The sequence below is a fragment of the Oncorhynchus nerka genome, linkage group LG25, assembly GCF_034236695.1.
Source record: "Oncorhynchus nerka isolate Pitt River linkage group LG25, Oner_Uvic_2.0, whole genome shotgun sequence".
NCBI lineage: Eukaryota > Metazoa > Chordata > Actinopteri > Salmoniformes > Salmonidae > Oncorhynchus > Oncorhynchus nerka.
Genome location: NC_088420.1, coordinates 49716501 through 49739606, shown reverse-complemented (window position 1 = coordinate 49739606; position 23106 = coordinate 49716501). Strand labels below are relative to the sequence as shown.

At 42.7% G+C, this 23106-nt stretch overlaps 1 protein-coding gene across 1 annotated transcript in view; it reads left to right on the top strand.

Moving 5' to 3' along the window:
• Positions 1–8069: 8069 nt before the first annotated feature.
• The window catches only part of LOC115109624 (homeodomain-interacting protein kinase 3-like), a 49252-nt gene continuing 34215 nt past the window's right edge, over positions 8070–23106 (top strand). Inside the window, 3 exon segments of the mRNA XM_029634779.1 lie at positions 8070–8165; positions 13781–13858; positions 13861–14939. Of these exon segments, the coding sequence (XP_029490639.1) occupies positions 8085–8165; positions 13781–13858; positions 13861–14939 (1238 nt within the window). The 5' untranslated portion in view covers positions 8070–8084.

Genomic DNA, 23106 nt, shown 5'->3' with positions numbered 1-23106 from the left:
GCAGCAGGAGTGAAGGATGCTTTGTTGTGAAATGGGAAGCCGATTCTAGATTTAATTTTGGATTGGAGACCGATGAAAGTTATGAACTTCACTGGGTGGTGAAAGTGCACGGTGATGAGCTTGATGTTCATCTCCAATACCTATCAGGGGTCTTAATTCTGTTGACATGATAATTGATGCTTGTCTGCCGTTTGACAAATGAAAATAATATCTCGCTCTTTTGTCCATAATAATCTTATCATGTAGTAGGCTATACCCACACTGTATCTGCGAGTGCGAGCTGTTGGCTAGAGCGCCCATGCACTTGCCAGAATGGGACGTTCGCAATGTTACACAAACATTTTTGTGACAAAACCATCAGTAGAGTTGCAAATGCGATGGAAATTTTTTACTCGCCACTCCGTCATTTGGCACGGCCATTTATTGGCCACTAGCCAATTTGATGGAAAGGTCTGTGGTGGGAAAATGTACATATTGTTTTTAAGAATGTTTGAATATTGGCATTTAAAATCTGTCCCCAATTGGATGGAAACCTAGCTATAGATGCAGATAAAACCAGTCGTGCATGCAAATGTGTATATACTGTAAGAGCTTGATGTTACTGTTTAACTTATTGTTTTCTCAACATCTACTGCATGTCCATCGATCTTTTGACTCATTCCATGCAACATTAACGCTCCTTCAATGCATAGCTGCGGGAAATAGGGGTGCCGAGGGTGCTGAAAAAGCTGGGGGGAAAAAAAAATAGATTAATTAAAATATACACTACCAATGAAAAGTTTGGACACCTACTCATTCAAGGGTTTTTCTTTATTTGTACTATTTTCTACATTGTAGAATAATAGTGAAGACATCAAAACTAACACATATGGAATCATGTAGTAACTAAAATAGTGTTAAACAAATCCAAATATATTTTAGATTCTTCAAAGTAGCCACCCTTTGCATTGACAGCTTTGCACACGCTTGGCATTCTCTTAACCAGCTTCACCTGGAATGCTTTTCCAGCAATCTTGAAGGAGTTCCCACATATGCTGTGCACTTGTTGGCTGCTTTTCCTTCACTCTGCGGTCCAACTCATCCCAAACCATCTCAATTGGGTTGAGATCGGGTGATTGTGGAGGCCAGGTCATCTGATTCAGCACTCCATCACATTTTTGCAAAAAACTCTAATCTCTTTTTGTCTTGTTATTATGGGGTATTGTGTGTAGATTGATGAGGGGAAAAACGACAACAATTTAATCCATTTTAGAATAAGGCTGTAACATAACAAAATGTGGAAAAAGAAGTCAAAGGGTCTGAATACTTTCTGAGTGCACTGTAAGTATTTTCTTTTTTTGTGGCAGGTATCCTAGTTAAGAGTGTTTGGCTAGTAAAAGAAAGGTCGCTGGTTGGAATCCCAAAGCCGACTAGGTGAAAAATCTGTTGATTTGCCCTTGATTTGCCCACGTAACCCCAATTGCTACTGTAAGTTTCTCTGGATAAGAGAGCCTGCTAAATGACTCAAATGTAATGATCAGCTTGTCAAAAATTGAAGGATGCAAACTTGAAACCACTTTTCATGACAATTTAGCCCACGGCGTAAAGCTCCTGGACAGCAGTTGTGAGTAGCCTGATTATCCATTCCATATTGTCCATTTTACTTTGACCTGTCCTGTTTTTAGGATCTGTTTTTTTGTCAACTTGTCAGCAATTTTTTTATTTTTTATTGGGCACCATTTATGTTAGACACATCATGCAGATTTATCAGATCAAATAGCCTGTCTCATTACATTGTCGTACATTTTTATCTCCAGCCTGTAGGCCACAGAAAAGGCCACATACTCTTTCTACCATATTTGATATCTGCTATGATTTATGTCAGATTATTTGTTGTTGTTGGCGGAACGTTGGAGAGTGGCAGTGATGCAGTTTTCCAACAGCACCATGGAGACACACGCTGGGAATGGACAAGCAACATTTCTTGCGCCCCTGCCTTTGACAAAGTGGCCACTGTGTATTACACGGCGGCATCAGCGCTCACTTAAAAAGCCCATATGCCACAGGTTGAGAGAAATTGTCATTGTTTTTGGGCAGAATTATGTGAGGTTTTTATGTGTTGTTGAAGGTGTGTCTTGATCAGTTTAGCTCAGAAATTGCCACCTTCAATCTGCCGCCGTAGGTGGCCGCATAATCCTGCCTAATGAGCGGACAGGCCTTGCCTGTATTAGTGGACGGATACAACAGTCCGTAACATGAGAAGAAATGTTTTTCTCCCTAATTTGCAGCACCCCCACCACCAAACATCTTCCCGTGGCTACGCTTCAATGTATTGTTACATAAAGTGTTATCACATCAATGTTACTTATTTTGTGTAAGGCTGTAATTACCTATCAGCAATGTTCAGCACCGAACATGAAGCACTCAATAAATCCTGTGAATATTTATTTGTTTTCAGGTTTGTGTTGGTTGTCAAGCCTTTGCTGAATTTAGTTTGCAGCCTTTTTGTGACTTTGATATGAATAGGATCTTCATTAGCCGACGCCAATGGCGACAGCTAGTCTTACTGGCGTCCGACACATAAGGAAAAGGACATTACAGACAAAATAATACAATTTACATACATTTAAAAACATGAATGTGTGTGCCTGCATCTATCAGTTAGCCCATATGCCACTGGTTGAGAGAGATTGTCATTGTTTTTGGGCAGAATTGTGAGGTTTGTATGTGTTGTTGAAGGTGCTTCTTGGTAAATTTAGCTCAGAAAATGCCACCCTCTTCAATCTGCCGCATTACGGATACAGCATAAATGTCAGTACATACACACAACTTTGAAGGTGAGAACGATCTATTTTTTTGTTTAGATGAAAGAAACATTAATCTATATATACAGTTGAAGTCGGAAGTTTACATACACCTTAGCTAAATACATTTAAACTCAGTTTTTTGCAATTCCTGACATTTAATCCTAGTAAAAGTGCCCTGTCTTATGTCAGTTTGGATCACCACTTTATTTTAAGGATGTGAAATGTCAGAATAACACTAGAGAGAATGATTTATTTGAGCTTTTCTTTCTTTCGTCACATTCCCAGTGGGTCAGAGGTTTACATACACTCAGTTAGTATTTGGTAGCATTGCCTTTATATTGTTTAACGGGTCAAATGTTTTGGGTAGCCTTCCACAAGCTTCCCACAATAAGTTGGGTGAATTTGGCCCATTCCTCCTGACAGAGCTGGTGTAACTGAGTCAGGTTTGTAGGCCTCCTTGCTCTCACATGCTTTTTCAGTTCTGCCCACAACTTTTCTATAGGATTGAGGTCAGGGCTTTGTGATGGCCACTCCAATACCTTGACTTCGTTGTCCTTAAGCCATTTTGCCACAACTTTGGAAGTATGCTTGGGGTCATTGTCCATTTGGAAGACTCAAGCTTTAACTTCCTGACTGATGTCTTGAGATGTTGCTTCAATATATCCACATAATTGTTCCTCCTTATGACGCCATCTATTTTGTGAAGTGCACCAGTCCCTACTGCAGCAAAGCACCCCCATAACATGATGATGCCACCCCCGTGCGTCACGGTTGGGATGGTGTTCTTCGGCTTGCAAGCATCCCCCTTTTTCCTCCAAACATAACAATGGTCATGATGGCCAAACAGTTCTATTTTTGTTTCGTCAGACCAGAGGACATTTCTCCAAAAAGTAAGATCTTTGTCCCCATGTGCAGTTTCAAACCGTAGTCTGGCTTTTTTTATGGCGGTTTGGGAGAAGTGGCTTCTTCCTTGCTGAGCGGCCTTTCAGGTTTGTCGATATAAGACTTGTTTTACTGTGGATATAGATACTTTGTACCCGTTTCCTCCAGCATCTTCAGGTCCTTTGCTGTTGTTCTGGGATTGATTTGCACTTTTCGCACATAAGTACGTTCATCTCTAGGAAACCGAACGCGTCTCCTTCCTGGCCGTTAGACGGCTACGTGGTCCCATGTTGTTAATACTTACGTACTATTGTTTGTACAGATGAACGTGGTACCGTCAGGCGTTTGGAAATTGCTTCCAAGGATGAACCAGATTTGTGGAGGTCTAACATTTTTTTTCTGAGGTCTTGGCTGATTTCTTTTGATTTTCTCATGATGTCAATCAAAGAGGCACTGAGTTTGAAGGTAGGCCTTGAAATATATCTACAGGTACAACTCCAATTGACTGAAATGACGTCAATTAGGCTACCAGAACTTCTATAGCCATGACATCATTTTCTGGAATTTTCCAAGCTGTTTAAAGGCAGAGCCAATTCAGTGTATGTAAACTTCTGACCCACTTGAACTGTGTTACAGTGAATAAGTGAAATAATGTCTGTAAACAATTGATGGAAAAATGACTTGTGTCATGCACAAAGTAGATGTCCTAACCGACATTACCGCTCAAATGTTTTTGGTCACTTAGCACAGCTGAAAACTGTTTTCTAACATAATTGCTAACACATCTAACATAAAAAGGCTTTTCTAATGATCAATTAGCCTTTTTAAATTATAAACTTGGATTAGCTAACACAACGTGCCATTGGAACACAGGAGTTGCTGATAATGGGCCTCTGTAGATATTCCATTCAAAATCAGCCGCGTCTAGCTACAATAGTAATTTACAAAATTAATGTCTACACTATTTCTGATCAATTTAATGCTATTTTAATGGAAGAGCTTTTCTTTAAAAAACAAGGTCATTTCTAAGTGACCCCAAACAGTAGTATACATAGTCAAAAGTTTAGACAAACCTACTCATTCAAAGGATTTTCTTTATTTACTATATTGTGGAATAATAGTAAAGACATCAAAACTATGAAATAGCACATATAGAATCATGTAGCAACCAAAAAAAGTGTTAAATCAGAAATGTTAATTTTGAGTCACCCTTTGCCTTGACAGCACACTCTTGGTATTCTCTCAACCAGCTTCATGAGCGCTTGTTGGCTGCTTTTCCTTCACTCTGCGGTCAAACTCATCCCAAACCATTTAAATTGGGTTGAGGTCAGGCGATTGTGGAGGCCAGGTCATCCAATGCAGCACACCATCACTCTCCTTCTTGGTCAAATAGCCCACACACAGCCTAGAGATGTTTTGGGTCATTGTCCTGGTGAAAAACAAATTATAGTCCCACTAAGCCAAACCAGATGGGATGGTGTATCGCTGCAGAATGCTGTGGTAGCCATGCTGGTTAAGTGTGCTTTGAATTCAAAATAAATCACGAGTGTCACCAGGAAAGCACCCCCACACTTCCTCCTCCACCTTGGGAACCACACATGCGGAGATCATCCGTTCACCTACTCTGCGTCTCACAAAGACAACGGTTGGAACCAAAAATCTCATTTGGACTCATCAAACCAAAGGACAGATTTCCGCTGGTCTAATGTCCATTGCTCATGTTTCTTCGCCCAAGCAAGTCTCTTCTTATTGGTGTCCTTTAGTGGTTTCTTTGTAGCAATTCAACCATGAAGGCCTGATTCACGCAGTCTCCTCTGACCAGTTGATATCAGGTTTGAAGGTAAGACCCAGATGCAGATTGTGTCAAAGTAACCATGTTTATTACAACAACAGGCAAACGACAGGTCAAGGCAGGCAGGGGTTGATAATCCAGAGTAGTGGGGCAAAGGTACAGGACAGCAGTTAGGGTCAGGCAGGCCAGGTTCAAAACCACGAGGGTGAGGGGAAAAAAAGAGAGACGGGTGAAAAGCAGGCGCTTGAGACAAAACCGTTGGTTGACTTGACAAACAAATCAAACTGGCACAGACAAACAGAAAACACAGGTACAAATACACAGGGGATAATGGGTAAGATGGGCGACACCTGGAGGGGGGTGGAAACAAGCACAATGACAGGTGAAACAGATCAGTGTGTGACAATTGAGTTGTGTCTGTTACTTGCACTCTGTGAAGCATTTATTTGGACTGCAATTTCTGAGGCTGGTACATTCTAATGAACTTATCCTCTGCAGCAAAGGTAACTCTGGGTCTTCCTTTCTTGTGGAGGAAAAGTAATTATGGACATTTGTTTTTCTGGGCTTATTTGAGCTGTTCTTGCCATAATATGTACTTGGTCTTTTACCAAATAGGGCTATCTTCTGTATACCACCCCTACCTTTTCACAACACAACTGATTGGCTCAAAGGCATTTAGGAAAGAAATTCCTCAAATTAACTTTTAAGAAGGCACACCAATTAATTGAAATGCATTCCAGGTGACTGCCTCATGAAGCTGGTTGAGAGAATGCCAAGAGTGTGCAAAGCTGTCATTAAGGCAAAGGGTGGCTACTTTGAAGAATCTCAAATACAAAATATATTTATATTTAAAATATAAATATATTTCAACAATGTAGGAAATAGTACAAGTAAAGAAATCCTTGAATGAGTAGGTGTGTCCAAACTTTTGACTGGTAGTGTATATATATTTCCTTTGCTGAAAAATTACACTTGTTTTAAACTCCATGCTTTTGGGACTAGCAGAGCCTTCACTGTGGAGTTACATGCAATACACATATCTAACAGCAGAGGGAAACAATACTCAATATTGAAACAGACATTCAAATCAAGTTTATTCATACATTAAAGTGGCCAGCGCTATCATCTGGGAAAAGGTTAATGTATTGCTGTGGGGAAATGACAGAGGTGTTATCTTTTTATCATTTGCTGAAACCGACGGGCATTCTGAGGGCCTGGGAGGGTTATTTTAGAATTTCCATAATATAACACAGCCTATTATTATTTTACTATTATTATTATTAGCTATGGATATAATGCAAAAATGTCCTTATCAATATTTTGTTGCATTTTGCACTGAACAAACAAATCCTATTTATTATGTTTTATGTAGTGGGGTCTTCACCTTGCCGTTGAAAATAGATTCAATAGAATTGCATTAATTGCATTGGATATTGGAGGTAACTAAAGTTAATTTTGAAATCGATTCTCTAATTAAGCAATAAGCATGAGGGGTGTGGTATATGGCCAATATACCACGGCTGTTCTTAAAAGCACAACGCAATGCAGTTTGCCTGTGTACAGCCATTAGTCGTGTACCACAAATCCCTGAGATGCCTTATTGCTATTAAACTGATTACCAACCTAATTAGGATAGTAAAATCACTTTTTTTTTTCACCAATGCATGGTCTACGGTCTGTTGTAAACTGGGTGGTTTGTGCTCTGAATGCTGATTGGCTGAAAGCCGTGGTATATTAGACTGTATACCACAGGTATGACAAAACATGTATTTTTACTGCTCTAATTACATTGGTAACCAGTTTATAATAGCAGTAAGGCACCTCAGGTTTGTTATATATGCCCAATATACCATGGCTAAGGGCTGTATCCAGGCACTCTGCATTGCGTTGCCCTAAGAACAGCCCTTAGCCGTGGGTGTAGTACACCCTCTCGAGCTTTATTGCTTAAATATACCACCGTTTTCAGCCAATCAGCATTCAGTGATCAGAACCACCTGATTTATAATTGGATTTAAGGAACTGAGGAAATAAATCACGTGACTGAGGCTATGGGGACTGTTCATATTTGCTCAAATTTGTCAGTTTCTTTTTTTAAACTTTTTATAAATCATGTTTCATAAATGTTCTTTTCTTTATAGATTATAATTGGTGCAGTTCGTTTTGCTTGGCCCGGTGCCCCGGGTGAGTGGCGATTTCCCTTAAGGACCAATGGAATGGTCTAATATCATTCACTCCACTCCCTTGGGGAACCGGGCCATGCAAAAAGAACTCTGCCAGCGGCTTTGACGATATCGTGCTCAGAAGTCAGCTCGTAATGTGTCGATGGTTGATTTCTCTGGTCTTGCTCTATGACTCTTAAACATTGCACACGCAACGGGGTGGGGATACTTTTTCTGCTGGCTTCCAACATAGCTAGTGCTAGTTGATGAAATAACGAGCAAAGTGCTGGAACTGCACGGCCTCTGGGATAACTGGTCCCAACAAAGATTAGAAATATGGGCTTCGTTACCCTTTAAACGAAAACAAGAGCCACTTTTTTTGCGAAACTGGCAGTTGTTGACTACGCCGTGGACGAAGACTGGTTTCATTTAACGGTGTAATACGTGAGTTATTTGGAGTTTAAAATGTGTGAGATTGTGGGTTTATCGAAAGCCTCGTTGTCCAGGAGAACAAGATGGCAGCATTGCAGGCATACTGAGCATGGTGTGGGTACTTGTTAAACTCGTTAGCATGTTCAGAGAAGCCATGCTGACTGTATTATGTCACTAACTACTGTTAATAAAGATAGCAAGCGTTTATATATCATAACGTAAAAAATTATCAAGCCATTTGTGCGAATTTCAATGCATTTCGTAACTAGTAAATAGCTAGTTTGTTAGTTTTAGTCAGTTTGACTTCAATGCCTAATGTAGACGTTGGCTAGCTAACGTTAGCAAATCTGTCAAACTAGCTAGCTAGTTGCTAGCCAATAGTTAATGTTAGCAAGAGGTTTGTTCGTCAGCATGGGTTGCATTTTGGATTCGTCCATTGGTTTGTATGTACATTTTAATTATCTGATTTTGGGTGAATTTTTTAAAATTTTTATTGCCTACCATCTAGCTGGCTAGCCAACGTCATGGAATGGCTAACGTTAACTAACTACATTGTATGGAATAGCATACTCTCTCTGAGTAGTAATCCACTCGGGGGGAACGAGAAGTCCCAGTCATGTCCTTCCCTTTGTTATGACATAACGTTAACTGACAAGATGAATGCGTACATTCACCAGCCATCTAACTTATAATAAATGTTTTATCCCTCAGACATATAGTTAGTTAAAACATTAACTCCCTTATATAATTTACATACTATTGGATATCTGCCGTGGCACTACTAACGTTAGCTAGTTACTTGAAATGACTTAAACTACGTTGTCAACAGGTGACTTATCAACCACCCATACCCGTCCTCAGTTTGCACCCCCATCCATTTGTTGATTACTTACACAGAAAGGTCAGTCAGTCAGTCACTAGTGATTCGATTTTACTTAGTTACCAGTGGCCTCTTACAGCAGGCAGCCTTTACAATCCTGAAATGGTGAGGAGTGTAATTCAACACTAGACCAGGGTCTCCTACCAATGATGGGGTATCAAGCCTCTGCGTGTATGGACAGATGGCATTGCAGCTGACACTGTTTTTGTACTTAGCTAGTGTGGTAACTAGTAAGTGTTGGACAAGGTTTATGTAAATAATGATAGAGTTAAGACTTAATATTCTAATTTATATCACCACAGGGTACCCCTGAGTGTGAAGTGAACCTTTTCATTGGGTAATCAGTTTATTTTATTTTGCACTGTTCATTTTGGTAGGATGACATCATTTCAGTTCATGTGTGATGCAACTAGCAATCTGCTTTTTGTTATGTTTGTTTTTACAATTTTAAATTAGGAACTGAAGTAGGGATGGGCATTTAATATTATGTTACTATTCATATTACTTTTTTGGGATATTGTCAAAATACAAAATAAAATAGCTACTGACTCTCGAGCAATCAGAATGATATTTGTCAGGGGTCTCCAATAATTTCCAACAGGAGAGCTACTTAAAAAAAGTTTTTACTTATTGCGAGCTACTCATTTTGATTCATTTTTTCCTTTCAAATAGGCACATTCTTCTCTTCTACTCTCCCTAGCAACTCTTTCTCTGGGTCTTTAGTGTACAAGAAAAAGTGCACTCTGTTTTCTGTCAATATACCTGATAAAATAGTGGCTAATAAACAACTCTAGAATCTGATTGTTTTATATTTTTTCAGTAAAAATGACAATTGTTATTTTATTTAACTAGGCAAGTTGAGAACAAATTCTCATTTACAATGGTGGCCTAGGAACAGTGGGTTAACTGCCTTGTTCAGGGGCAGAACAACAGATTTTTTTCCCTTGTCAGCTCGGGGATTCGATCTAGCAGCCTTTCGGTTACTGCCCCCACGCTCTAACCTTGAGGCTACCTGTCGCCCCTCTTAAAGAAACATCAACATTTGATGTTCTGAGTCCTTGTCAATGCTTAAATCACATCAGAAGATCTGGAATCATTTAAATTGCACCTCTGGCCCTTTTTACATTGCAGATCTAGTGAGGGAAGAATGTGCTGTCTAATCTGCTGGCCTAGTGACAGTTCTGAACCGCTGCTGTTCATTTCATGGCAACGTTTGCAAATAATAGATACACTTATTCATGATATACTTCTGCCAGGTAAGCCTTCTTTGCAGTTAACATTTAGTTGAAGGTTTTGGGGCAAGTATTTCTGTCGGTGGAACATGTGAAAATTGCATGTACTTTCAGAATTGTTTGGCGAGCTACTGGTAGTGCGTAATTAACCTGTTGGAGACTGCTGATGTAAATGCTAGACAGCGGGTATGCTGTTTTTCTTCTGTAGTTTGGCTAAAAGCAACAGAGAATGAAAAGTCAGATTTCACCATAACTGATTATGTAACAAAAGTTTTTGGGGTGAGAGTGTTGCGTTCATCTGTCAGGTATTGTGAAAACCGTTAGGTGAGGGCCTGTAATTGCTTTTTGAAGTGGGGGAAATAGCATACTAATGTCAGGGCAGCCTGGGGGGCTAAATCCGCAGCAATAGTTCAAAGCACCATTATAAAAATGTCATTCAAAAGTTGTTTTACTCAATTAAGACTTTCAACTGTCATGGGGTGTACTTGTTAAATTGTTAAAATAGGCCTATATATGCAGTACCAGTCAAAAGTCTGGACACCTACTCATTCTAGGGTTTTTCTTTATTTTGACTATTTTCTGCATTGTAGAATGATAGTGCTGACATCAAAACTATGAAATAACACACATGGAATCATGTAGTCAAAAGTGTTAAACAAATCAAAATATAGTTTATATTCTTCAAAGTAGCCACCCTTTGCCTTAATGAAATCTTTGCACACCTTTGGCATTCTCTCAACCAGCTTCACCTGGAATGCTTTTCCAACAGTCTTGATGGAGTTCCCACATATGCTGAGCACTTTTTGGCTGCATTTCCTTCACTCTGCGGTCCAACTCATCCCACACCATCTCAATTGGGTTGAGGTCGGGTGATTGTGGACGCCAGGTCATCTGATGCAGCACTCTATCTCTCTCCTTGGTCAAATATCCCTTACACATCCTGGGTCATTGTCCTGTTGTACAAATGATACTCCCGATAAGCGCAAACCAAATGGGATGGCGTATTGCTGTGTTTGACATGCTGGTTAAGTGTGCCTTGAATTCTAAATAAATCACAGACTGTCACCAGCAAAGCACCATCACACCACCTCCTTGCTTCACGGTGGGAACCACACATGCAGAGATCATCTGTTCACCTACTCTGCGTCTCACAAAGACACATCGATTGGAACCAAAAATCAAAAATTTGGACTACTTTGAAGAATCTCGTATCAAATATTTGATTTAAGACTTTTTTGGTTACTACATGATTTGATATGTTTCATAGTTTTGATGTCTTCACTATTCTACAATGCAGAAAATAGTTAAAAAAAATATCTCAAGTACCGTAAATCTTCAATTAATAGCCCTGGTGTTTATTTGCTTAAATCGCTCAATACAACAGGTGCTTTTTGGAGACCGGAATCTACTAACGTCTGTTAGGATATTCGATTAACCGTGCCCCTCCCTAAACTAAATCCATTTCAATACGAAAGACACACCCATTCCTCTGTCTGAACATGGCATACAGTGCCTTCAGAGAGTATTCATACCCCTTGACTTATTCCACATTTTGTTGTAGCCTGAATTCAAGATTGTTTAATAACCCATGACAAAGTGAAAACGTGATTTTTGAAACTATTGAAAATGAAATGTAGAAATATCTCAATTGCATAAGTATTCACGCCCCTGAATCAATACTTTGTAGAAGCACCTTTTACGGTGATTACGGCTTTGCGTCGTCTTGGGTATATCTGTCAGCTTTGCACATCTGGATTTGGTGATTTTTCTCCCATTCTTCATTGTAGATTTTCTCAAGCTCTTAAATTAGTTCAGGAGTAGCTGTGGACAGTGATTTTCAAATGGCATGCAAGTATGGCCTTTGGCTGGGCTCCTCAAGGAGTTTTACATTCTTGTTCTGGAGCCATTCCAGTGTTTCTTTGGCTGTATGCTTGGGGTCATTGTCCATTTGGAATGTAATTCTTTGCCCCAGTCTAAGGTCGTTTGTTTGCTCTCTGAAGCAGGTTCTCATCAAGGATTTGCCTGTATTTGTTTCTCTACTCATTGTTCCCTCAAGCTGTACCAGTCTCCCAGTCCCTGCTGCTGACAAGCATCCACATAGCATGATGCTGCCACCACCATGCTTCATGGTAGGGATGGTGTTAGACGGACGTTGAGCTGTGCCTGGTTTTCTCCAGACACAGTGCTTTGCATTCAGGCCAAAGAGTTACATTTTTGTCTTCTCCGACCACAGAATCTTTGCCTTTTTGCAAACTGAAGGTGTGCTGTCGTGTTTTTTTTTCTCAGGAGTGGCTTCTTCTGGCCTCCCATAAAGCCCAGATTGTTGAAGTGCTGTAGAGACTGGAGAACATGCCAGAAGGACTACAATCTCAGCCAAGGAACTCTGTAGTTCTGTTATTGGTCACCTCCTTGACCAAGGTCCTTCATGCCCGGTTACTCAATTTGGTCAGACAGCTCTAGGCAGAGTCTGGGTAGTTTTGTATTTTTTCAATTTCCCAATGATGAAGACCACTGTTATTGAAAACACTCAATTTGTGGACAGTTCCTTGAACTTCATGGTATAGTTTCTGCTCTGACATGCACGGTCAACTGTGGGAATGTTATAGAGAGGTGTTTCGAAATCAAATAATTGATTTGGCCACAAGTGGACTCCATTTGTTGTGACATCTCAAGGATAATCAAAGGAAATTGGATGCACCTGAGCTCAATTTGGAGCGTCATAGTAAAGGGGTATGAATAGTTATGTAAATTCGATCTCTGTAATTTTCTATAAATTAACTAATGATTTAAAACAAAAAAAATACTTTTGTCATTATGGGTTATTGTGTGTAGATGGGTCACAGAAAAAAAAATATTTCAACTATTTTGAATTCAGGCTGGAACACGACAAAATGTGGAATAAGTCAAGGGGTATGAATACTTTCTGAAGGCACTGTATTTGTACCCCATGGTGTAACTATTGCCAAGTCAGCATAACAACTTTCCATACTGTTTGATGCATTCACTCACTCTGATAGAATCCGCAGCACAGCTAAAACATCCATGTTTCCCAACTTTGATGATCTAACAAGTGCTAGTACTCCAGAGACTATAGTGACAAGATGAGACATTTTAAAAGGTAATGCTGAAATGTTAGCTTTTGACAGGCTGGCAGGTTGGCTGTCTGTTTGCTTGTGGTCTAGAGTGCCACATAGTTTGCTGTTTGAATAAAGCCCCCCCCATCTACTGTAGTTCCCTTTTTTGCTTGCTCTGCTTTTCCTGCCTGAGTGAGACACACACCATAGCTCGCCCACAGAGGGATGGGATTCCCCCCTCATTACATTGATATGGTTTTAGTTTTTTGCTGAATGCGCCCCGGTAGAGCTTGCTATGGAGAACCAATGGAAATTCTGGAAACCACATGCTATCTGATCTAACTGAAATGTCTAATTGCCTCCTCCATAGCAGTTTTTGTTGGAAGTTGTGTTGAGATGGCCTAACAATCAGCCACGTAACAACAACATGGCTGGCTAAATTGTATTATACAGCGTGAAAAATGTAATTTGGATAGTTATTGCCTGCAAAACAAGAGGTGCGGTAGTTGTAAACTAATCTTTTCCATTCCTTCTCTCTTACAGGTATGGCCTCAAATGTTGGTGGACCCACCAGATGTTTATCAAACACAAACGAGTGCCTTTTGCAGTGTGAAGAAACAGAGTTGAGTTCAACAGCGGTTTTATTTTATGATTGGACGCTGTCGACTTATATAATTGGAATAAACCTTGGCATTGCCCAGCCTACCAATATCCTCCATTTAAGACAAACTTCAACATCTTGTAGACTCCTGAGTGGGCAGGACATAACTTTGCAGGCCACTGCATCCCTGAAAGTAGTACACAGTGAGTTGCTCCAAAAAACACCTCGGACCCAGGACCAGGGTCCCCCCGTCAAGGCACAGCAGTGGAGCTACAGGGGCAGTCAGACTGGCCAGAGAGGCAGCAGTGAAGGAGGTGAGGAGATAGAGAGGGAGGGAGGTTTGAACTCGTTGAAAAGCCCCCTGCAATGTGGGCTGAAACGTCAGGGTGAGCACCCGGAGAACAGTGAGAAAGCCATGCAGATAGTGGAGGACGTTTCCATGATACCTGCCATGTTGCAAACTAACATAGGGAACACGGTGGGGGGAGTGCCCCGCAAACAGAATGGGGGAGGGACTGGGGCTCGCAATGCGGTCGGGGATGGGGACTACCAGTTGGTGCAGCACGAGGTCTTGTGCTCCATGAAGAACACTTACGAGGTGCTGGAGTTCCTGGGGCGCGGCACCTTCGGACAGGTGGTGAAGTGTTGGAAGCGGGGCACAGGAGAGGTTGTGGCCATCAAGATCCTAAAGAACCACCCATCGTACGCGCGACAGGGCCAGATAGAGGTGGGCATCCTTGCCCGTCTGAGTGGCGAGAATGCAGATCAGCATAACCTGGTGCGGGCCTTTGAGTGCTTCCAGCACCGCAGCCACACCTGTCTGGTGTTTGAGATGCTTGAGCAGAACCTCTATGACTTCCTCAAGCAGAACAAGTTCAGCCCGCTGCCGTTGAAGGTCATCCGGCCGGTCTTACAGCAGGTGGCCACTGCGCTGAAGAAGCTCAAGAGCCTGGGGCTGATCCACGCTGATCTGAAACCGGAGAACATCATGCTGGTGGACCCGGTGCGACAACCTTACCGGGTGAAAGTGATAGACTTTGGCTCGGCCAGCCACGTGTCCAAAGCTGTGTGTTCCACGTACCTGCAGTCACGCTACTACAGGTAGGTTGGGCCTGCCCTTTTACGTCACAATAATACACTTTAGTACTGTGACCTGACTACATGAATAGAGTGTTGTTCATGCCTTTATCTTCATATAACTATTTTAAAAGTTGGAATGACAAATCAGCACAACTCCAGTTAATTGGTAGCCTAAGCACTGACCAGTTCAAGATACAGGGTTAGCATTTCACAAGGGTTAGTCTATTGTCCAGAGCTTTATGCATTTAGTCCATTATGCAATATGAACAAAGGGCCCTGTAATAACCTGCAGATCTTTCAGAGGGAGCTTGACGGCTTGCAAACGCTTTCCATGCTCTGCCTCTGTTAACCATCAGACGGTCACACCCAAATGTGCCTACATTACGTAACCTGTTGAAGGAACAGAAATGTTTACATGAACAAGAATGCCTTTAATGTTTTACATGTTTCCGGATGAGACACATGGAAAATTCTTGATGTCTAATCCTTTTGGCCACTACCATATATAGGCCTTACGCTTCCAATTTAACAAGTATGTGAAATGTTGAAACAGTGTTACGTAACATACCTCCGTGACCTGCTTCGGTGTTATGGTGCTTCTCAGAAATGGTCCTGGTCTATGAAGAGCTTAGAAAGCCAGTTTATTCTCATGGCTTGGCTGCATATAGCCAGAGGTCAGTAGGTGGGGGGAAGAATGTTGCGTGTAAATGCACATTTAGAGACCGGAGAAAGGCATTTGGACGTTCCTCTGTTTTAGAGTGTGTGTGCAGCACACGGTACCAAGGTATTTTTTATTTTCTTTCCATCTGCATCTTGGTATTGGGAACAGCAGTTCTCGTGTTCAGCCAGCCATGGAGCATGTGTCGGACGGAGGCTGACATGAGGTTCACAACAGCTAAGGCTGGTTGCCTGCCTTCTGAACTGTACACAGTGAACAATTGGCTTCTCTTGGATTCATATTTCCATGTCATTGTGATAACTGTAGTTTATCTATGTGTAGACATGCCAGTATGTCCAGTGAACTCAACCTACGCAGATAGCAGTATGTGAACACCCCTGCAGTTGCACACCTGATAAACCTCCCCCTACGCTGCTCATGTAGGTGTTGGACTTATCTACTTTCTTGATGATGTAATGTTTCAGTGAGGGTACAGAACCCGTGTGTGACTTTGTTGCACTCAGGTTATCAGTCAAATAGATATAAGGAGGAACTGAGTGCATAAACTAGAGGTTGAAACCGAGTGTTTCATAAGAGGGATATTACTTATTTTCATAGTGATTCACATTTTGGAGGTGACTAAAGCTTTACTTTTTTACTTCTCAACTAGGCCCGGAATGCAGCTCTCAACTATTACTGCTGGATTAAATCAGAAATGTGTTCAAATTGCAATGCATAGACTGCTGCCTGTGACATGTAGTTTACGCCTAATCGTTTTATAGCAGTGGTCACCAACCTTTTCTGAGTCCAGGTCACTGAGTCAAAATGTAACCTGAGATCTACCATTCACATTTTTTAAATAATATTATTTAAACATACGCCTATACTACATTAACCAATTAAAAACAGTTCTGTAGCAATGAGGTTTGTGCAGTAGGCTATAGGCCCAATACATTATCACAGCCGTGCTTGAATTGCCCTGCCAATGTTCTTGTCAGACTATTTCAACATTTTTGTTATACACTAGTAATAGATAATTGTTGTATTACTTGTGGCACAGCTGAGTGAGCATAATATATACATTTTTGTTACTGGACTGATGACCAGCATCTGATGGTCAGTCTGAGGGGATTGAGGGAGCAGCCGTGAGGCTGTCTCTCACCAGACACCGTCCCCTCCGCTCTCCCTCCTTCCGCTGAGAAAAGGGGACAGTCTTCCAACTGATGGTGAAACTTAACTTGCACTGCATTATTTCTGCCTCCGAGCCCAGAGAAAGTGCAATATTCCTTGATAATAAATAAGACACAAGCCACAAATAATAACGGAACCGTAACAAAAATGTTTTGCTATACTCATTCATTGTAGCTGGTTGTAGCATGAGTGGAAGTAGGGAAAACGCACATTTCATGGCTTTATAAAAGGGTTGAACAAAGTGTTGACAGGGCTGAATAACAACTTACACATGAACTTACTCATAAAAACAGCAGCTCTTTGCTGTATTCATTGAGTCTCTATAGTCGTGGTTTTAAAAGTTTTTAAATCTCACATCAACTTTGCTGTGCATTCAATGCTTATTTTTACAGTCTATGGCATGAGGTAACCGAACTCTGATCACTGTCTGCAATCTGATTGGAGAGCGGTAGGCCTATAAGTGGACTTAATTTGCTCTCCGGTCCTGCCAGGTAGGTGGAGTTAAGCCTTCAGACACAAATGGTTCAAAAATGGGAACACTTTTACTTCCCGGCATTAGGGCTGCTGAATCAAGTGCACCTATCGCCAACAGCGCTGTGTTTTTTTATTAATTGAGAATATATATTTATTATTTATTTATTTATATATATTGCTGAAATGTTTGGTGAATGACTAGGAATGCCTTGGAGACTACTGGTTGGTGACCAATGTTTTTTTTTTATTGGAACGTGTAAAGTGAGTTTTCCGAGGTACCACACTGTGCCTTAAAAGCTCTCGTTTTGTTTTTTCAAAGTCACTACGATGCCTTTTGCCTCTACTCTCATTTGTACCTGCTGTTTGTAGTCTTCACTTTGCCTCCCATGAAGGTTACCTACAGTGCCTTGCGAAAGTATTCGGCCCCCTTGAACTTTGCGACCTTTTGCCACATTTCAGGCTTCAAACATAAAGATATAAAACTGTATTTTTTTGTGAAGAATCAACAACAAATGGGACACAATCATGAAGTGGAACGACATTTATTGGATATTTCAAACTTTTTTAACAAATCAAAAACTGAATAATTGGGCGTGCAAAATTATTCAGCCCCCTTAAGTTAATACTTTGTAGCGCCACCTTTTGCTGCGATTACAGCTGTAAGTCGCTTGGGGTATGTCTCTATCAGTTTTGTACATCGAGAGACTGACATTTTTTCCCATTCCTCCTTGCAAAACAGCTCGAGCTCAGTGAGGTTGGATGGAGAGCATTTGTGAACAGCAGTTTTCAGTTCTTTCCACAGATTCTGGATTGGAGTCAGGTCTGGACTTTGACTTGGCCATTCTAACACCTGGATATGTTTATTTTTGAACCATTCCCTTGTAGATTTTGCTTTATGTTTTGGATCATTGTCTTGTTGGAAGACAAATCTCTGTCCCAGTCTCAGGTCTTTTGCAGACTCCATCAGGTTTTCTTCCAGAATGGTCCTGTATTTGGCTCCATCCATCTTCCCATCAATTTTAACCATCTTCCCTGTCCCTGTTGAAGAAAAGCAGGCCCAAACCATGATGCTGCCACCACCATGTTTGACAGTGGAGATGGTGTGTTCAGGGTGATGAGCTGTGTTGCTTTTACGCCAAACATAACGTTTTGCATTGTTGCCAAAAAGTTCAATTTTGGTTTCATCTGACCAGAGCACCTTCTTCCACATGTTTGGTGTGTCTCCCAGGTGGCTTGTGGCAAACTTTAAATGACACTTTTTATGGATATCTTTAAGAAATTGCTTTCTTCTTGCCACTCTTCCATAAAGGCCAGATTTGTGCAATATACGACTGATTGTTGTCCTATGGACAGAGTCTCCCACCTCAGCTGTAGATCTCTGCAGTTCATCCAGAGTGATCATGGGCCTCTTGGCTGCATCTCTGATCAGTCTTCTCCTTGTATGAGCTGAAAGTTTAGAGGGACGGCCAGGTCTTGGTAGATTTACAGTGGTCTGATACTCCTTCCATTTCAATATTATCGCTTGCACAGTGCTCCTTGGGATGTTTAAAGCTTGGGAAATCTTTTTGTATCCAAATCTGGCTTTAAACTTCTTCACAACAGTATCTCGGACCTGCCTGGTGTGTTCCTTGTTCTTCATGATGCTCTCTGCGCTTTTAACGGACCTCTGAGACTATCACAGTGCAGGTGCATTTATACGGATTTATACGTATCACAGTGCATTTATACGTCCCACTTGTTGTTGATTCTTCACAAAAAAATACAGTTTTATATCTTTATGTTTGAAGCCTGAAATGTGGCAAAAGGTCGCAAAGTTCAAGGGGGCCGAATACTTTCGCAAGGCACTGTATATATGTACCTGCATGTTTCAAATGGTGACCTCTTTTCTGACATCAGTTTTCCAAATCCATGGACTGCAGGAAAACCCTGGTCTTGAGGGCTTGGTAAAATACCCTTAATTTCTTGATAAAACATCAGACAGAAACAATAAATGAGGACTGTTGCTAAATGTCATGTGCGCAGACCTTTTAGATTAAAGTAATTGTGCATATGCGTAGGTGTGTCTTTGCCTATGGTTGTGGGTTATGCCATTTAACACATGCCTCAGTTTTTCTTATTTTCAATGTGGTCAGTACCATAAATACACTGTTACTGATTGACCATGGTGAAGAGCAACCTTTATTCATAGTCAGGCTCGTATGCTGGGTTGTCATGACTAAGCACACTTGAGGGGCTTACACAGTAATTCGTTTTTAGAAAGGCATCAATCCGACGTACGGTCAGACTGCTACGAACTCTAATTCACATATACAGTGCATTCGGAACGTATTCAGACCCCCTACTTTTCCACATTTTGTTACGCTACAGCCCTGTTCTAAAATGGATACATAGTTTATTTTCCCCTTATCAATCTACACACTACCCTATATAATGACAAAGCAATAACTGAATTTTTTTTGCATATTTATTGGAAGAAGAAAAAAAACTGAATACATTTACATAACTATTCAGACCCTAAACTCAGTACTTTTGTTGAAGCACCTTTAGCAGCGATTACAGCCTCAAGTCTTCTTGGGTATGACACTACAAACTTGGCACACCTGTATTTGGGGAGTTTGTCCCCATGCTTCTCTGCAGATCCTCTCAAACTCTGTCAGATTGGATGGGGAGAGTCGCTGCACAGCTGTTTTCAGGTCTCTCCAGAAATGTTCATGTCCGAGCCCTAGCAGGGCCACTCAAGGACATTCAGAGACTTTTCCCGAAGCCATTCTTGCGTTGTCTTGACTGTGTTTTAGGGTCGTTGTCCTGTTGGAAGGTGAAACTTCACCTAGTCTGAGGTCCTGAGCGGTCTGGAATGGGTTTTCATCAAGGATCTCTCTGTACTTTGCTCCATTCATCTTTCCCTCGATCCTGACTAGTCTCCCAGTCCCTGAAAAAAACATCCCCACAGCATGATGCTTCACCGTAGAGCTGGTGCCAGGCTTCCTCCAGACGTGACGCTTGGCATTCAGGCCAAAGAATTCCATCTTGGTTTCATCAGACCAGAGAATCTTGTTTCATGATCTGAGAGTCCTTTTTAGGCAAAAGAAAAAAGGCACCTAAGGCTGCTGTGCCTTTTACTGAGGAGTGGCTTCTGTCTGGCCACTCTACCATAAAGGCCTGATTTGTGTGTAGATTGAGGATTTTTTATTTAATACATTTTAGAATAAGGCTTCTCTCCCAAGTGGTCATTCTCTCTTTCTCCCCTTACCCATCTGTCTATCGCCTCCTTTGAATTCCATGCTGTCACAGTTACCAGCCCTTTCAAGCTTAACATCCTTATCATTTATCGCCCTCCAGGTTCTCTCGGAGAGTTCATCAATGAGCTTGATGCCTTGATAAGCTCCTTTCCTGAGGACGGCTCACCTCTCACAGTTCTGGGCGACTTTAACCTCCCCACGTCTACCTTTGACTCATTCCTCTCTGCCTCCTTCTTTCCACTCCTCTCCTCTTTTGACCTCACCCTCTCACCTTCCCCCCCTACTCACAAGGCAGGAAATACGCTCGACCTCATCTTTACTAGATGCTGTTCTTCCACTAACCTCATTGCAACTCCTCCAAGTCTCCGACCACTACCTTGTATCCTTTTCCCTCTCGCTCTCATCAAACACTTCCCACACTGCCCCTACTCGGATGGTATCGCGCCGTCCCAACCTTCGCTCTCTCTCCCCCGCTACTCTCTCCTCTTCCATCCTATCATCTCTTCCCTCTGCTCAAACCTTCTCCAACCTATCTCCTGATTCTGCCTCCTCAACCCTCATCTCCTCCCTTTCTGCATCCTTTGACTCTCTATGTCCCCTATCCTCCAGGCCGGCTCGGTCCTCCCCTCCCGCTCCGTGGCTCGACAACTCATTGCGAGCTCACAGAACAGGGCTCCGGGCAGCCGAGCGGAAATGGAGGAAAACTCGCCTCCCTGCGGACCTGGCATCCTTTCACTCCCTCCTCTCTACATTTTCCTCTTCTCTCTCTGCAGCTAAAGCCACTTTCTACCACTCTAAATTCCAAGCATCTGCCTCTAACCCTAGGAAGCTCTTTGCCACCTTCTCCTCCCTCCTGAATCCTCCTCCCCCTCCCCCCCTCCTCCCTCTCTGCAGATGACTTCGTCAACCATTTTGAAAAGAAGGTCGACGACATCCGATCCTCGTTTGCTAAGTCAAACGACACCGCTGGTTCTGCTCACACTGCCCTACCCTGTGCTCTGACCTCTTTCTCCCCTCTCTCTCCAGATGAAATCTCGCGTCTTGTGACGGCCGGCCGCCCAACAACCTGCCCGCTTGACCCTATCCCCTCCTCTCTTCTCCAGACCATTTCCGGAGACCTTCTCCCTTACCTCACCTCGCTCATCAACTCATCCCTGACCGCTGGCTACGTCCCTTCCGTCTTCAAGAGAGCGAGAGTTGCACCCCTTCTGAAAAAACCTACACTCGATCCCTCCGATGTCAACAACTACAGACCAGTATCCCTTCTTTCTTTTCTCTCCAAAACTCTTGAACGTGCCGTCCTTGGCCAGCTCTCCCGCTATCTCTCTCAGAATGACCTTCTTGATCCAAATCAGTCAGGTTTCAAGACTAGTCATTCAACTGAGACTGCTCTTCTCTGTATCACGGAGGCGCTCCGCACTGCTAAAGCTAACTCTCTCTCCTCTGCTCTCATCCTTCTAGACCTATCGGCTGCCTTCGATACTGTGAACCATCAGATCCTCCTCTCCACCCTCTCCGAGTTGGGCATCTCCGGCGCGGCCCACGCTTGGATTGCGTCCTACCTGACAGGTCGCTCCTACCAGGTGGCGTGGCGAGAATCCGTCTCCACACCACGTGCTCTCACCACTGGTGTCCCCCAGGGCTCTGTTCTAGGCCCTCTCCTATTCTCGCTATACACCAAGTCACTTGGCTCTGTCATAACCTCACATGGTCTCTCCTATCATTGCTATGCAGACGACACACAATTAATCTTCTCCTTTCCCCCTTCTGATGACCAGGTGGCGAATCGCATCTCTGCATGTCTGGCAGACATATCAGTGTGGATGACGGATCACCACCTCAAGCTGAACCTCGGCAAGACGGAGCTGCTCTTCCTCCCGGGGAAGGACTGCCCGTTCCATGATCTCGCCATCACGGTTGACAACTCCATTGTGTCCTCCTCCCAGAGCGCGTGATCCTGGACAACACCCTGTCGTTCTCTACTAACATCAAGGCGGTGGCCCGTTCCTGTAGGTTCATGCTCTACAACATCCGCAGAGTACGACCCTGCCTCACACAGGAAGCGGCGCAGGTCCTAATCCAGGCACTTGTCATCTCCCGTCTGGATTACTGCAACTCGCTGTTGGCTGGGCTCCCTGCCTGTGCCATTAAACCCCTACAACTCATCCAGAACGCCGCAGCCCGTCTGGTGTTCAACCTTCCCAAGTTCTCTCACGTCACCCCGCTCCTCCGCTCTCTCCACTGGCTTCCAGTTGAAGCTCGCATCCGCTACAAGACCATGGTGCTTGCCTACGGAGCTGTGAGGGGAACGGCACCTCAGTACCTCCAGGCTCTGATCAGGCCCTACACCCAAACAAGGGCACTGCGTTCATCCACCTCTGGCCTGCTCGCCTCCCTACCACTGAGGAAGTACAGTTCCCGCTCAGCCCAGTCAAAACTGTTCGCTGCTCTGGCCCCCCAATGGTGGAACAAACTCCCTCACGACGCCAGGACAGCGGAGTCAATCACCACCTTCCGGAGACACCTGAAACCCCACCTCTTTAAGGAATACCTAGGATAGGATAAAGTAATCCCTCTCACCCCCCTTAAAAGATTTAGATGCACTACTGTTCCACTGGATGTCATA